Raw genomic sequence first — 13312 nt, forward strand, 5'->3', positions numbered from 1 at the left:
TCTTGTATCTTTGTTTGCTAGGACAAGAGCAGATTTGGGATAGTCCCATTCTATTCAGTCCCAAATAGCTTTCAGGAAGGAGGGAATGCAGGAGGTTGAATGGTCAAACTCAAAAATATATGTCCAGGTCCTAATCCTGGGAACCTATGTCAATATGTTGGAAAAGGGTATTCGCAGATGTAATTCAATAAAGAATCTTAATATGAGATCATTCTAGATTACCCGGGTAGGCCCCAAATTCAGTACTAAGCGTTCTTGGAAGAGTAGATGACCCCGGAAAATGAGGAGATGGCCATGTGACAATCAAGGTAGAGACTGAGTTATGCAGCTCCAGCCAAGGAATGCCTTGGCTTCTCTTCCCTCCCTTTTTGATTCTCTCTGGCCACTTGCTGGCTTACAATGAATCTACCAACTCTATCTCCAATGAATCTACCAACTCTACCAATCTTCCTCCATTTGCCTTTCACAACAACCTCCATTATTTTTAGTGCATAGATGGACTTGAACTTTTCCACATTCCTTTGCAAATGAAGTTGGCTTATTTAAAATATTTATTTTTATACTAGTGTATATATACTAGTGTGTGTGTGTGTGTGTATACATATATATATTTATTAGAGGCCCGGTGCATGAAAATTCATGCACTGGAGGGGGTGTTCCTCAGCCCGGCCTGCCCCCTCTCACAGTCCGGGAGCCCTCAGGGGCGGGAGGCGACCCAGCGATCAGGGGAAGGCGATGCCCCCATCACACCTCTGCTGCTGCCACTGCCACTTCCAGCAGCACAAGCCTCAGCCAGCCTTGGTTACCTGAGCCTTGGGTGGCCCTGGGCAGCTGGGCAGCCACCATCTGAGGCTTGCCTGCACCTCGGGCCGGCTCTGGGCGGCTAGGGGGATGAGGGGACTTGGCGCCGCCATCTTGTGGCTGTGGCACCACCATCTTTGAGGGAAGGACAGTCAATTAGCATATTCCCTCCTTATTGGCTGTGGGTGCCACCATCTTTGTGACATGTGAGGGTCAATTAGCATATTCCCTCTTTATTATATAGGATTATTGATTTCAGAGAGGAAGGGAGAGGGAGAGGGCGATAGAAACATCCATGATGAGAAAGAATCATTGATTGGCTGCCTCCTGCATGCCCCCTAATTGGGATCGAGCCTGCAACCCAGCCATGTGCCCTGACCTGGCATTGAATAGTAACCTCCTGGTCCATAGGTCAACGCTCAACCACTGAACCACACTGGCTTGGTTGAAGTTAGCTTCTTTATAAGAAATTCAGAGCTCTCTGCTTTATGCTTCTCTAGCCCATCCCCAGAACCTCAGCCAAGGCTCTGGAGTGTCTCTCTAAGTGACTTCTTCTGTAGGAACTTAGGGTTTTGTGGAGGGGGAGATAGCAGCCCCAGTCTTCCTGGCTACTCTCTCAGCAAGAAATACCCCCCTTGACCATGTGCCCAATACTGTCATAATACTTTTAATGTTTTCTCATATAATGTCATAATTCTGTAAACCACATGTTACGTGCTTGAATTTCAGTTTCTGCAGGGATAACATGAGGTCAAGCAAACTGATCAGGATCATGTAGGGTGTAGGAGGCAAGGATGGAGCTCCAAACATCATTTACTGCTAACACTATATTATCCCCTTTACTCTCCAGTAACTACTCTTCAGCTCATGGTCAGGCTAGAAAGAGATATAAATCTTTAAGCATATAACCATACCTTATTTCAAATAATTATACCTTATTTATTGAATTTACTCAAGTAGATAAAACATGAAATGTAAGTTCCTTATCTTAAGGACAGCTGCTATACTTTTAAATAAAACTTTTCCTTTCATCAAAAGTTGGAGGTGCATGCTTCCTCTTTGAATGAAGAATGAATTATTCCATTAGATATAAGATAGTAAAGGAGAAAAGATGTATCAGGGGACACATCTAAGGCCATTGGCTTGATTTGGGGGAAGTGAGATTATGTTCCATGACTCAGGTGGTTGGAATTCCAGAGGAGAGTAGTCATCCATTCTTAGGTAATCACATTAGAATACTGGAGAGTAGCCATGCTAGTTAACCAGATTTAAACCATGTGGCATTGCCAGTGGGGTTCACCAAGTGTAAATTTGTAACATGGCTCTGATCATTTGGTCTGTGCTTTAGAAATACCATCATATTTAAGAAAAAGCACAATGATGAGTGCTTGAAGGTTTTAGAGATCTGAATGTAATCAATTATCAAAAAGCAGATTTGATCTATCAAATGCAAGTTGATTTCTTTATATTCAGAAGTCAAACGCTTTCCCCCTCATGGCTTGCTTATAAATATTTAGTGCCACAGAAACACAAATAAATAATTGGCCATCCCCCGTGCATTCTGCATAATTTACAAGACATCAAAAGACTCTGCAGTCAGAGTCAAACTATTGTATTTACTACAAATAAAAAATTATCACGTGGCCCAAGTCAGCAATGTATTAATGGACCAGATTGCTGTGTGTGTGCGTGTGTGTGCGTGTGTGTGCGTGTGTGTGTAACTTTTTAAATTTAAGGGCTTGAGGATTAAGGATTATGTATTAAATTATTTGCTATTGGGATTGACCTGGAAAGATTAGGAGATTATTATCTGTGTACACTGATGAAAATCTTTATGAAAACGAAAATATTAAAATGACTTGGGCTTATTTTATCCAAAACCATCCCAAGGTCAAGTTTTAATAAAGAATAAAATTCATAAAAAATACGATCCCCCATCTTTAAGATTATTTTTTAATCATTGTGACGGACCAATCAGCAATTGATTTGGCCCTTATGCTGGGTTTTTGTTCGTCTTTCGTAGATAGCCTGTCAAATGAGGGATAGCACAACACTGGGTTGTATTCTACCCAAGATAAACAAAGAGATAAATCTTTGTTGCCTACAGGATTTTTTTCTTTTATCTAATGGACTTTATTAATAAAATAAAGCTTTCTTCACCAGGGAAACTTTTTAATGATTCAGAGCAAAGCTCCAGCAAATGGTGTTTGGAATAATAATTTACACTATTTTTTAAGCAGTGAAGCCCTGGCTATTTTTTCTCATTGAGTGGTCAGACTTCATAACCACCATGTTGAAACCACCCCCATGAGGGGGAGTTGAAACAGACACCCATGCTTTCAAGAAGAACGTTGAGTTAGTTGCACGTTACAATGAAATACCCTCAATGCTGATGTTATCTTTTCCTTCCCATAGGGAACCACAGTCAGATATCACGAGTACCTGTTGCTATTAAAGTGCTGGATGTCAATGACAACGCCCCTGAATTCGCATCCGAATATGAGGCCTTTTTATGTGAAAATGGAAAACCCGGCCAAGTAAATATCTCCATGTTGTTAATGCTGATATGTTTGTATACGACTGTCTCACATTTGACTAACCTGCCGTAGAGTGTGCATCTGCCTTATTTTCATTCTGCAAAGTCACAGGCAAGAAACTCCGGGTGGAAACAGAGAGGGAGTGTTTTTCTTTCTGAGTGTTGGTTCTCCCTACGTAGGACCAGATTGGCTCAGGAAGTGGAACAGCCTGCTGCCCTGTGACCACAGAGCCAAAGAATTAGCTTAAACTACCCCACGGTATGGAGGAGAGCAGGGGAGGGGTTGGCATGATGGGGGCAAAGGGTAAACTTCAAATGACAGGAAGCAAGGGGAAAGCTCATGGGGAGGGAATGCTTGTCTCATGTCAGACATAGAAATAACGCAGAATAGAGGGACCCAGGTCAACCAGTTGTCTGAGGGTGTAGGAAGTGAATTTTGAAACCTGTAAAAATGTAGTTAATTCATTTTAACATAAGATAAACAGTAGGTCTTAGACATGTAACTATAGCATCTGATAATTGTGTATTGATGGAATTTTTTTTTTTACCTGTCTCATGTAGTATAAATAGGAACAATTAAGAAAGGGAGTGAGTTAGAGGGCGGAGAGGTAAGGAGGGGGGAGGGAGAAAGGAAAGAGGGGAGGTTAGGAGAGAGGGAGGGAGGGAGTAGGAAGGAAGGGAACTTGTGAGGGAGGTTTGGAGGAAGAGTAGTATAAGCAAGAACAAAACCAAACCTGCTATACTCTGAATGTCAAAGTGGAAATAGTGTGTGTAAAGTTCTAAAAACCCCAAATGTAATAGATTTATCTGAACAAGGTGCCGAAGTACTGTATGTTTAAGAAATTTATCATTTTCCGACTTACTAATTTATTTCTGGATGGTGACATTTTAATTTAAATAAACAGCAGCTGACAGCATGACACTGGAGTTGTTAATCCAACTATTCTTGTGCCTCATGTGGGTGTTAGGAATTAAACTTACTATCTGCCGAGCAGTTTACCTGACAAGAGTCAGATTTTTTTTCCCACCAAAAAAAAAAAGGATTAGCATTGTGGCTCCATACTTTTCATTTATTACAAAAGATCAGTGTGTTACCATCCTTTAAAAACAGTGGACATTTTCTCCTAGACTACTCTCATATACCTGAACTATTAGCATCATTTACCAAAATAGCACACACACACACACACACACACACACACACACACACTCACACACTCACACACATGCTCACACACACACAAACTGAAATTGTAATAACACTGATTAATTTCAAGCAACTAGATAATATAAATGTTCTAATCAAAACATTCACCTTTCACAGTGCTACACTATTTTTAATAATATTCTAATATTAGTTCAAATGTTTCTTAATTTTGTCATGTGGAATTGCTCTCTAGCATGTTTTGAACATTTTCATTTGTGATCCTTTAAGGATGGAGTGTGTTTATATGTACAGTGTGGGGGACAAAAATAGATTTATAGTTGTTCCTATAGAAATTAATACAATAACACGAATAAACAGTGTTTCACATACTCACAACTGTAAACCCACTTTTACCCCATCCTGATATGTATGTCATATATACTAGTCTTTAGCGAAGTTGGCGGATTGAATTGGCAGAGAGTTTGATCAAAATATACACAATATATGCAGGTCCCTCTCAAGGCTATGTTATGTGATCCAGATCATTGCTGGGGTAATGTAGCCAATCACAGACTTATAAGCTTGTCCCTTTCAATCATACAGAATCTGTCAAATGCATCAGAATTTAAATAAATCTCCATTGTTCATGCAAAACTTATCGCACACGTTGAGAGAGTCAATAGCATCAATACTGCAGCAATCCAACATCGCCTTCGCTTGTGACATTGACACACATGCCTTTGGAACCCCAGAAATCGGGAGTTTTACCCAGTGGATTTCAACTGTTTCCAAGGTTTTAATGATTCCTCAACAGTTCCTATCCTCAGGGGGGAAATCAGGTTGTTTCATCACCTTTCCTATGCAAGATCAAAATAAAAGAGAAAAGTTAATTCTTTGTCTTATGATTTTTGCAGATCAAAATGACTCCTTCTGTGAAGAGATGCCTATGTTGTGTGTGTGTCCCCTGCACTAGCTCATCCTCAAATGAATCTGTTTAGGCAGATCTGTTAAAGGTTCATTTTTACATGAAAAGACCAGATCTTTTGTCTCTTCAGCATAATTTTTGGACTGGTTTATGCACAAGCAATCATTCCCCTCCTGAACTTCCTGATTTCTTTGTGCTAGTCAGAAGTCATATTTGGTTCATTACATCACTCCCAGTCACTTTCAATGGCTCGAGTATCTCATTTTTATATTTAATGTTTTCCAAAAATTCATCTTTGTTACCTACACTAGTGTTCACTTATATAAGTTCAACATCGATAAAACTGTCAGTCATCTCTCCTCACACCCCACAGACCACTGACTCATTTTCAAATTAGAATGTTCATTCTCAAATGATCAAAAACATTTGTCAAACATTGAATTAGCACTAGAGTTATAGTCACTCAATATTTTTCAGCATTTGATGTCTGCTTTACAACAGCCTCAGAGTAAGGAGTGCAGGTGACTTTGAAATCTGGTTTGCCTGGAAGGTGTGGATTTAAGGCTAAATTCAGAGGGGATCAGCTTCTGGGGAGATAGTGCAGCTGGAGATCATTAGCAATAACTAAGGGCAAGCCATTCAGAATATCCAGTCTAAAGACTTCTGGCCTAGAGAACCTCAAAGGTTTTTAAAACAATAAAATCAGAACCAATGTCAACATGAACATAGATAATTATTTTGTGCTTGAATCTTTTCCAGTGGATTGAACTCATCAACAAAATACCAAATAAGAAAGAAAAGGAAGGATGGAAGGAAAGAGGAAGGGAAGGAAGGAAGGAAGGAAAAAAGGAAGGGAGGGAGGGAGGGAGGGAGGGAGGGAAGGAGGGAGGGAGGGAGGGAGGGAGGGAAGGAAGGAGGAGAGAGAGAGGAAAGGAGGGAGGGAGCCAGTGAGCCAGTTTCATCTTCTCTAGGTGTAGATTTCCATTTCATGTCATATCTGTGCTAAAATTGGCAGATGTTCACTTTGAAAGTAGAACTGCAAATCATATCAGCCCCAGTACCTTCTCATAATTCTGAAATGAAAGATGACTTTTTCTTGAATTTGTTCCCTTAGAGAATAACAGCAACCCTGTGACACAGAGAAATTATTCACATTCCATATTACACAAAATCAACATGAATCCTTTCTGGTTAGAATTCTTTTAAATCTTCAATATACAATTATTTAAATGTTAAATATATAAATTCCAATGGTATTTTCTGATTACCAGTAACACTTCTTTTAATTCCAATAGTTATAGATAATTTATCTTAAGTAAAAAGATAGAAGATGGTGTATATATTTAATCTCTAATTTAATGATGGTATGATAGAGTCGTCTACACATTACTTGGCGCTCAGTTATCAGGAAGAATAAAAATATGCTCTCCACTTACTTGAAATCTCTAATTTCAAAATTAGAAAGCAAAATATATGCCTGATATTTCTTTTGACTAATAGGATGGTAGGTTTTGGACAGCCAGTCAATATGAATTGAGCACTAACTATATGCCAGGAGTTGAGTTGGTACTGGGGATCTAGTGGCAAACCAATGCCACTAGACTAATGTCCTACACATCAGTCTTTTTCCCACATGGAGTTTTCTCTATGGCAAACAGAATAAAATTAGAAATGATAGAAATGCATGACAATACCTCAAATCCTCAAGTCAGAAAGGAGTCTGAAGAAAGAAAGGAGATGGAGCTATCTTAATGACAAGACCTCCACCAGAGACAGAAAACATCTATCAAGTATTCCAGGAGTCAGCAGGGAATCACCCCGATTCTGTCTGGAGAGAATGGCAATGTGGCTGGACAGGTGGAGGAGCAGGTAACAGATGTGGAGAAACCCTCATCTCCCCTCATTCTGCCCTAGAACACCACACTCGGAACCCCATGTGAGAGAAACAGAACTTCAGTGGCCAGTGTTGGCCAGAGGGCCTTCCATCATTCTCTTCTCCATCTTGGTCTTCTCATGCGAGCTTTCTAGGATTTTATTGGCGATACCAGCCTCTTGTATCTCATACAGACAGAATTGGGGTAATTTGTCCCAGATGGTGCATCGACACAGGGACTGAACAAAAATGTTGTATTTCTAGGAATGAATCGAGGTCTCGCGTTGAGTCTCAGAGAATATTTATTGTTGGAGAACCCGTTAGGCGACAGACTGCTTCAGTACTTTTTCCTCCAGGAAGGAGCTTCCCTGTTACCATAAATAAATCTAGTGGAGACTAATTTAAGCTTCATCACCTGCTATAGAAGTTGAGATGTGCTGTTTGGAATCAAGTTAATTATGTCTGGGTTAAAAAAATATTCTGATTTACCTCTTTTAATCTTTTCTTTCTCTGATCAATACTGCAGTATATAAAGTTAGTATTTCATAGGAATATCACAGGTACCCCCCTCCCCAAAAAAGAGAATAACCTTTATTACTAGATAGGTATCTAGCCAATGCTTGGCATGTAATGGATATTCACAGAATTTTAAAATTGTGGTTGTAATTCACTTCATTTGGCAGTGACAAATATTTCAATAATTATTTTCTCAGATATTACCATGGAAACACTCATTCTACTCACAGACACACAGTGCACAAGATAACCCTCTTCACATGAAAAATCATTCATCTGTTTATTAAACTGTATTTATTGTGCAGCCTCAAGATGCTAAATATTCTCATATGAACTTGGGAAAATAACATGAAAATGACCAAAAACGTGTTCTCTCTTGTGGAACTTTTTTTTTAATTGATTTCAGAGAGGAAGGGAGAGGAAGAGAGAGAAGCATCACTGATGGGAGAGAAGCATTGATTGGCTGCCTTCTGCACACTCCCCACAGGGGATGGAGCCTGCAACCTGGACATGTGCCCTGACCGGGAATTGAACCATGACCTCCTGGTTCACAGGTCGATGCTCAACCACTGAGTTGCTCTGGCTGAACGTGGAACTTAATAAGGAAGGGAGATTATACAAAAAGTAAAATGAATAAATGATATGTCTACATTTTGAAAACTGGGCTGAAGAAGCAGTAATGCAACTAGTCTGGAGGAAACAATGAAAAAGCAAAGATCTATTTTATACAGTGTTGTCCAAGAAAGTTACCTTGTGAATGGTATCATGGAGGCTGAAACTAAGCAATGAGAAAGGGCCAGGAATGCTGGGAGTGGAGCCAGACCTTCTAGCCCACAGGAGAAGCTTGTGCCAGGACTACAAAGGGAGAAAGACCTGGGTTTGTCTGAAGAACTGAAGACGTCTATTGCTGAGCATAAGTGTAATAAGCAAGTATAATAAGAATGGAATAAGCAAGAATGACATTGGACAAAAAGTTTTACATTTGAATTAAATGTATAAACACACACACACACACACATAGATGCATAATTAAGCAGAAGGAACATTAAGAAGGCTGTACTTGCCTGGCTGGCATGGCTCAGTGGTTGGTTGAGTATCAACCTAAAAACCAGGAGGTTATGGTTCGATTCCTGGTCAGGGCACATGCCTGGGTTGTGGGCTTGATCCCAGTGTGGGTGTGCGGGAGGCAGCCAATCAATGACTCTCTCTCATCATTGATGTTTCTATCTCTCTCCCCCTCTCTCTCCCTCTCTGAAATCAATAAAAAAGGAAGGCTGTATGTGCCAAAGATGGACAGTAGTCTGGTCTAGGTGGTGGCAGTAGAGATGGAGAGAAGGGATTACAAGAGCTGCATGAATAAAATAATATATACAGATATCTAGCATGTACTCATCATCCCTAAGAGGTTGGTGTGGCCATCACATGTCCCAGATGTGGGAGCTGAGACTAGCCAAGAGAAAGGCTCTCCCCTAAGGCCATGGAAAGTGGCAGAGATGGGTTTCAAAGTCTGTTCTTGAAGGTGCCCCAGTCCCTGAACTTTCTCCAGTCTGGCACTGCTTCCCAAGGGAACAGATTTTGAAATTCCATTGCCTGTGTTAGAAAAATAGTAATGAGAATGAGATGCTGACCCAGAGTGAGCTTTTTCGAAAGAAAACAAAAATCAACTCCTGCGATCGATAACGCTTTATTCAAAAGCAGTCCATGAAAACTTAAGTGAAAATAAATAAAGCCTAATAAGAAAAGTTAAGATCATTATCTCTTGCTAAACACCAGCAATGAATGAGTTTGCTACTTCGTTTATTTATTTTTCAGTTCTTGTTGGTCTTTAATAAATGTAAAACAATGAAATGCAATTACGGCATTTTATCGCCTTCATGAAACAGTACATAGAGGAGAAGTAATTTTAACTTCCCTGCCAGCAGGCACCTCTCAGAGCCTGTCTGCATGCACAAGAGGGAGACAGGGTTGGTTTTACAATGGATGAAATTGATGGCCTCGACCAAATGCATAAAGCACTATTTTCATTTTATTTTGGCAGGAGTGAGGAGATGGTAAATTAGTGGAATGCATAAAGCAATATTTGAGGAAATCATTTGTAGCAAAGCATATTTCAAGAGAGCCATTAGTGGAAGTATGACTTTTTGAGCACAACTTTGACAGAAGGAAAAGCATGTTAAGGGTACCTCATGTTGTAGGTGCTCAATGAATAATTATTCTAATTAGTAGTATTTATTTCAACTAGTCTCACAGTCTACAAGCAAACTATATTTTACTATTGTATTTGTTGGTCTTTTTGTCTTTATTTTATTATTTTTATTGAATTCATTGGGATGACATTGGCTAATAAAAATTTTATAGGTTTCATGTGTACAGTTCTATAACACATCATCTGTATATTGTATTGTGTGTTCACCACCCCAAGTCAAATCTCCTTCCATCACCATTTAACCCCCCTTTATCCTCTCCTACCATCCCACACCCCCTTCCCTCTGATAGCCACCATACTGTTGTCTGTGTCCATGAGTCTTTCCTTATTTTTTCTTTGCTTACTTTATTAGCATTGTATCTGTTGTTTTTATTTTTCTTGTTGTTATATCTTCATGAGGTTTGATTTGGATTGAAACACCTTAAATAATCTCTACTAATAAATGGATTAATACTAGTATAATGGGACAATCTAGTCTCCTATGTTGGAACAACTCCTCTTCTGTCAAACATTTTCTTAGAGAATGTTTCCTATAAAACATTTACAAGTGTTTTATTTGTCAAGGGTGAGGGAAGGGCTCCTACTTAATTCCTCCACATATGAATTGGTGAGTTAATAGAATTATTGTTTTTAAATCCACTAGAATCAACTTGTAGGAACACACACTGTCTACATCTTTTTTGAGGTCACACTTGCAGCTTCTGTCTGCGGTAGCTGAACATCTTGTGTGAGTCTAGATGCCACATGTTTTACTCCGGCCCCTCACCTGAATGAGATTGGTGACCACAGAAAATGGTGCAGAGGATTATTTTAAATGTGGGGGCTGTTACAGATTGATGTATTCCCCCTCGTTTTATTGTCAACCTACAAATTACTGAATGAGAATTTAGGCTGGGAGCGAGCTGGCCACATGTGTATGCTTGTTTGTTTCCACTTGGTCATGGAAGCCATGCTGATGAGCATGCCTTTTGGAAGAAAGTAGAATTGACACTAGATTATGGAAGCTTTTAGGCTTGCTGCTAGTGACATAAACCGGGTAAGATCTGGTACCAAGTGGAGCTGACATGTTATTTGAATGACAGAGAAGCAAAAAGAAAGTTTGATAACCAACAAGCTATCTAGACACAGCACCTTCCCAAGGTCTTCCAGGCTTTTATGACTCAGATGGAGTTTCAGATGATAGTGTTTCTTTTTTTTTAATAAATATATTTGTATTGATTTGAGAGAGGGAGAGAGACAAAAATAACAATGATGGACGAGAATCATTGATCGACTGCATCCTGCACACCCTCTACTGGGGATGGAGCCCGCAACCTGGGCATATGCCTTGATCTGGAATCAAAACGTGACCTCTTGGTTCATAGGTCGATGCACAACCATTGAGCCTCAAGGGCAGAGCGATGATAGTGTTTCCTAAATTGAGTGCCTGAGAAACACTTGCAGGGTATAGATAGAATGTCAATATATGGTGTGGTGGTGGTGGTGGTGGTGGTGGTGGTGGTGGTGGTGTGTGTGTGTGTGTTTGACCTAATAAGTTTGGGAACCACTGTGTTAAAGTTAATGACTATTTGTTGGTTTTGTTTAACTGTAAGGTTCCCTTGCATTTATAAATACATGAGTCGCCAAAGGACTACTAGTATATGGTATTTGGCGTCTAGCAAACAGATCTGATTATAAAATCTTTCAAATTTCCGTCAGAGAAAACTATAGAACTAGTGGTAAATGGCACTCAGTTGGGAAAATCTTGCTCCAGGAAAGTAAACAACAGGATACAGTTTCAGTGGAGGAAGCGATGTTTCTAATGTCCAGGAGGCATCAGGAAATACTGCTGGGAGGTAACAGAGTAGAAGATCGAGAGGAGAAAAGTGTGAAAAGGCAGTTGAGATTTCAAAGCTGTGTTAATAACTGTGGGTTTTATCCTACTAATGAGGTTTTCAAAGCAAAGCAAGTGGTAGAGTGATTTAGGGAAAAAAAAGATCATTTCAGAGGTGTACACAAGACACATAAAATATTCAGGGTCCAACAACATAAAATACGAGGCAGGAGGAACTGGAAAAATCCCAATTTTGTATAAACACATTTTCCAGGAGCCCTTTCTCTGTATCATTTTACCCCAACTTAGTTTAGTAAAGGGAAGGGGAGTGAAAAGAGACTGAAATTACAGAGAATGTTGGAAGGGCTACCGTGAATTTATGAAAGAAAGGCCCGGGTGTCCCCCAAAGGACTGCGGACTTCATGTTTAAAAGACTGACATACAGCCTCATCTCCATTCATTCCCCCGCTGTGCTGTCTGTAGGCCGGACCCCCAGGTACATGCTCTGAATGGCCACCTAATACTTTGTAAAGGCAAGGAATTTGTTCATGCAGAAAAAATGGAACATGGGGAAACACTTTGGGTAGAAAAATTAAAGTCTTGGTAGAGACTGGACTACTATGCAAATTATTTTTAACAAATATCCAGGACCTATCCATTAATGGTGCTAATGGATATGTGCTGGGGTCCAACCCCAGCAGGTCCAGGGGTTCCCAAAGGCGTAGGCAGAGTCGGCGAAGAAGGAAGGACACGGAGACAGTGTTCAGTTGATCAGCAGCCTAGCCAGGATCTCCAGCCAGGATCTCCAGCCAAGTTCTGGTCTGGATCTCTAGCGAAGTTCTGGTTAGGATCTCCTGCCAGGGTCTGTGTCCATGTTCTCTTGCTAGGTTCTCCAGCCAGGTTCTGTCCAGGTTCTCCAGCCAGGTTCAGTTACCAGGTTCTAGTCAGGTTCTCTTGCCAATTTCTGTAGTCAGGTTCAGTGCAGGATCTTTTGCCATGTTCTCTCCAGCGAAGTTCTTCTGTCTGTGTAGGTTCCTTCTTCTGAGTTCTGTCTTCTTCGTTCTGTGTTCTGAGTTCTGTGTCCTAAGTTCTGTGTTCTAAGTTCTGTCTTATTACATCTGTATTTATACCAGTTGATTCAATCCTATCAATCTCTATTACAAAGGTTAGGGCGTTTCTTATCTCCATTCCAGGGAGTAAAGATTATGTAGCTTAAGCATGATTGTTCATAGTTAAAGTGATTAATTTCCCGCCTGGCACTTAGTTAAGAGGTTTTATTCCCTCCCTGACTTCAGGGAAAAATTCCTACCTGGGGAAACAACCTTTCTCAGAGAGGTGACCTTGGTTAAAACACATAGTGCCAAGAAGGTGAGCAAACATATTAAGAACAGTATGCCATATGTGCCAGGTCCCTTGAAACAGCAAGCATGGACTGGCTCCCGGCAGATATGAATGGTGCTAATATGAACTATGTTATTCAGTATTGAAATAATTG

General features: G+C 40.2%; 1 protein-coding gene across 2 annotated transcripts in view; it reads left to right on the top strand.

The window, feature by feature from the left end:
• Positions 1 to 13312, top strand: part of CDH8 (cadherin 8) — a 323696-nt gene that overhangs the window by 262134 nt on the left and 48250 nt on the right. For both annotated transcript variants that reach the window (XM_036346731.1, XM_036346729.1), the window contains exon 9: positions 3217 to 3338. In XM_036346731.1, coding sequence (XP_036202624.1) covers positions 3217 to 3338 — 122 coding nt within the window. The remainder of the gene's footprint in view (positions 1 to 3216; positions 3339 to 13312) is intronic.

This window comes from Myotis myotis, unplaced genomic scaffold (assembly GCF_014108235.1).
Source record: "Myotis myotis isolate mMyoMyo1 unplaced genomic scaffold, mMyoMyo1.p scaffold_m19_p_19, whole genome shotgun sequence".
Classification (NCBI taxonomy): Eukaryota; Metazoa; Chordata; class Mammalia; order Chiroptera; family Vespertilionidae; genus Myotis; species Myotis myotis.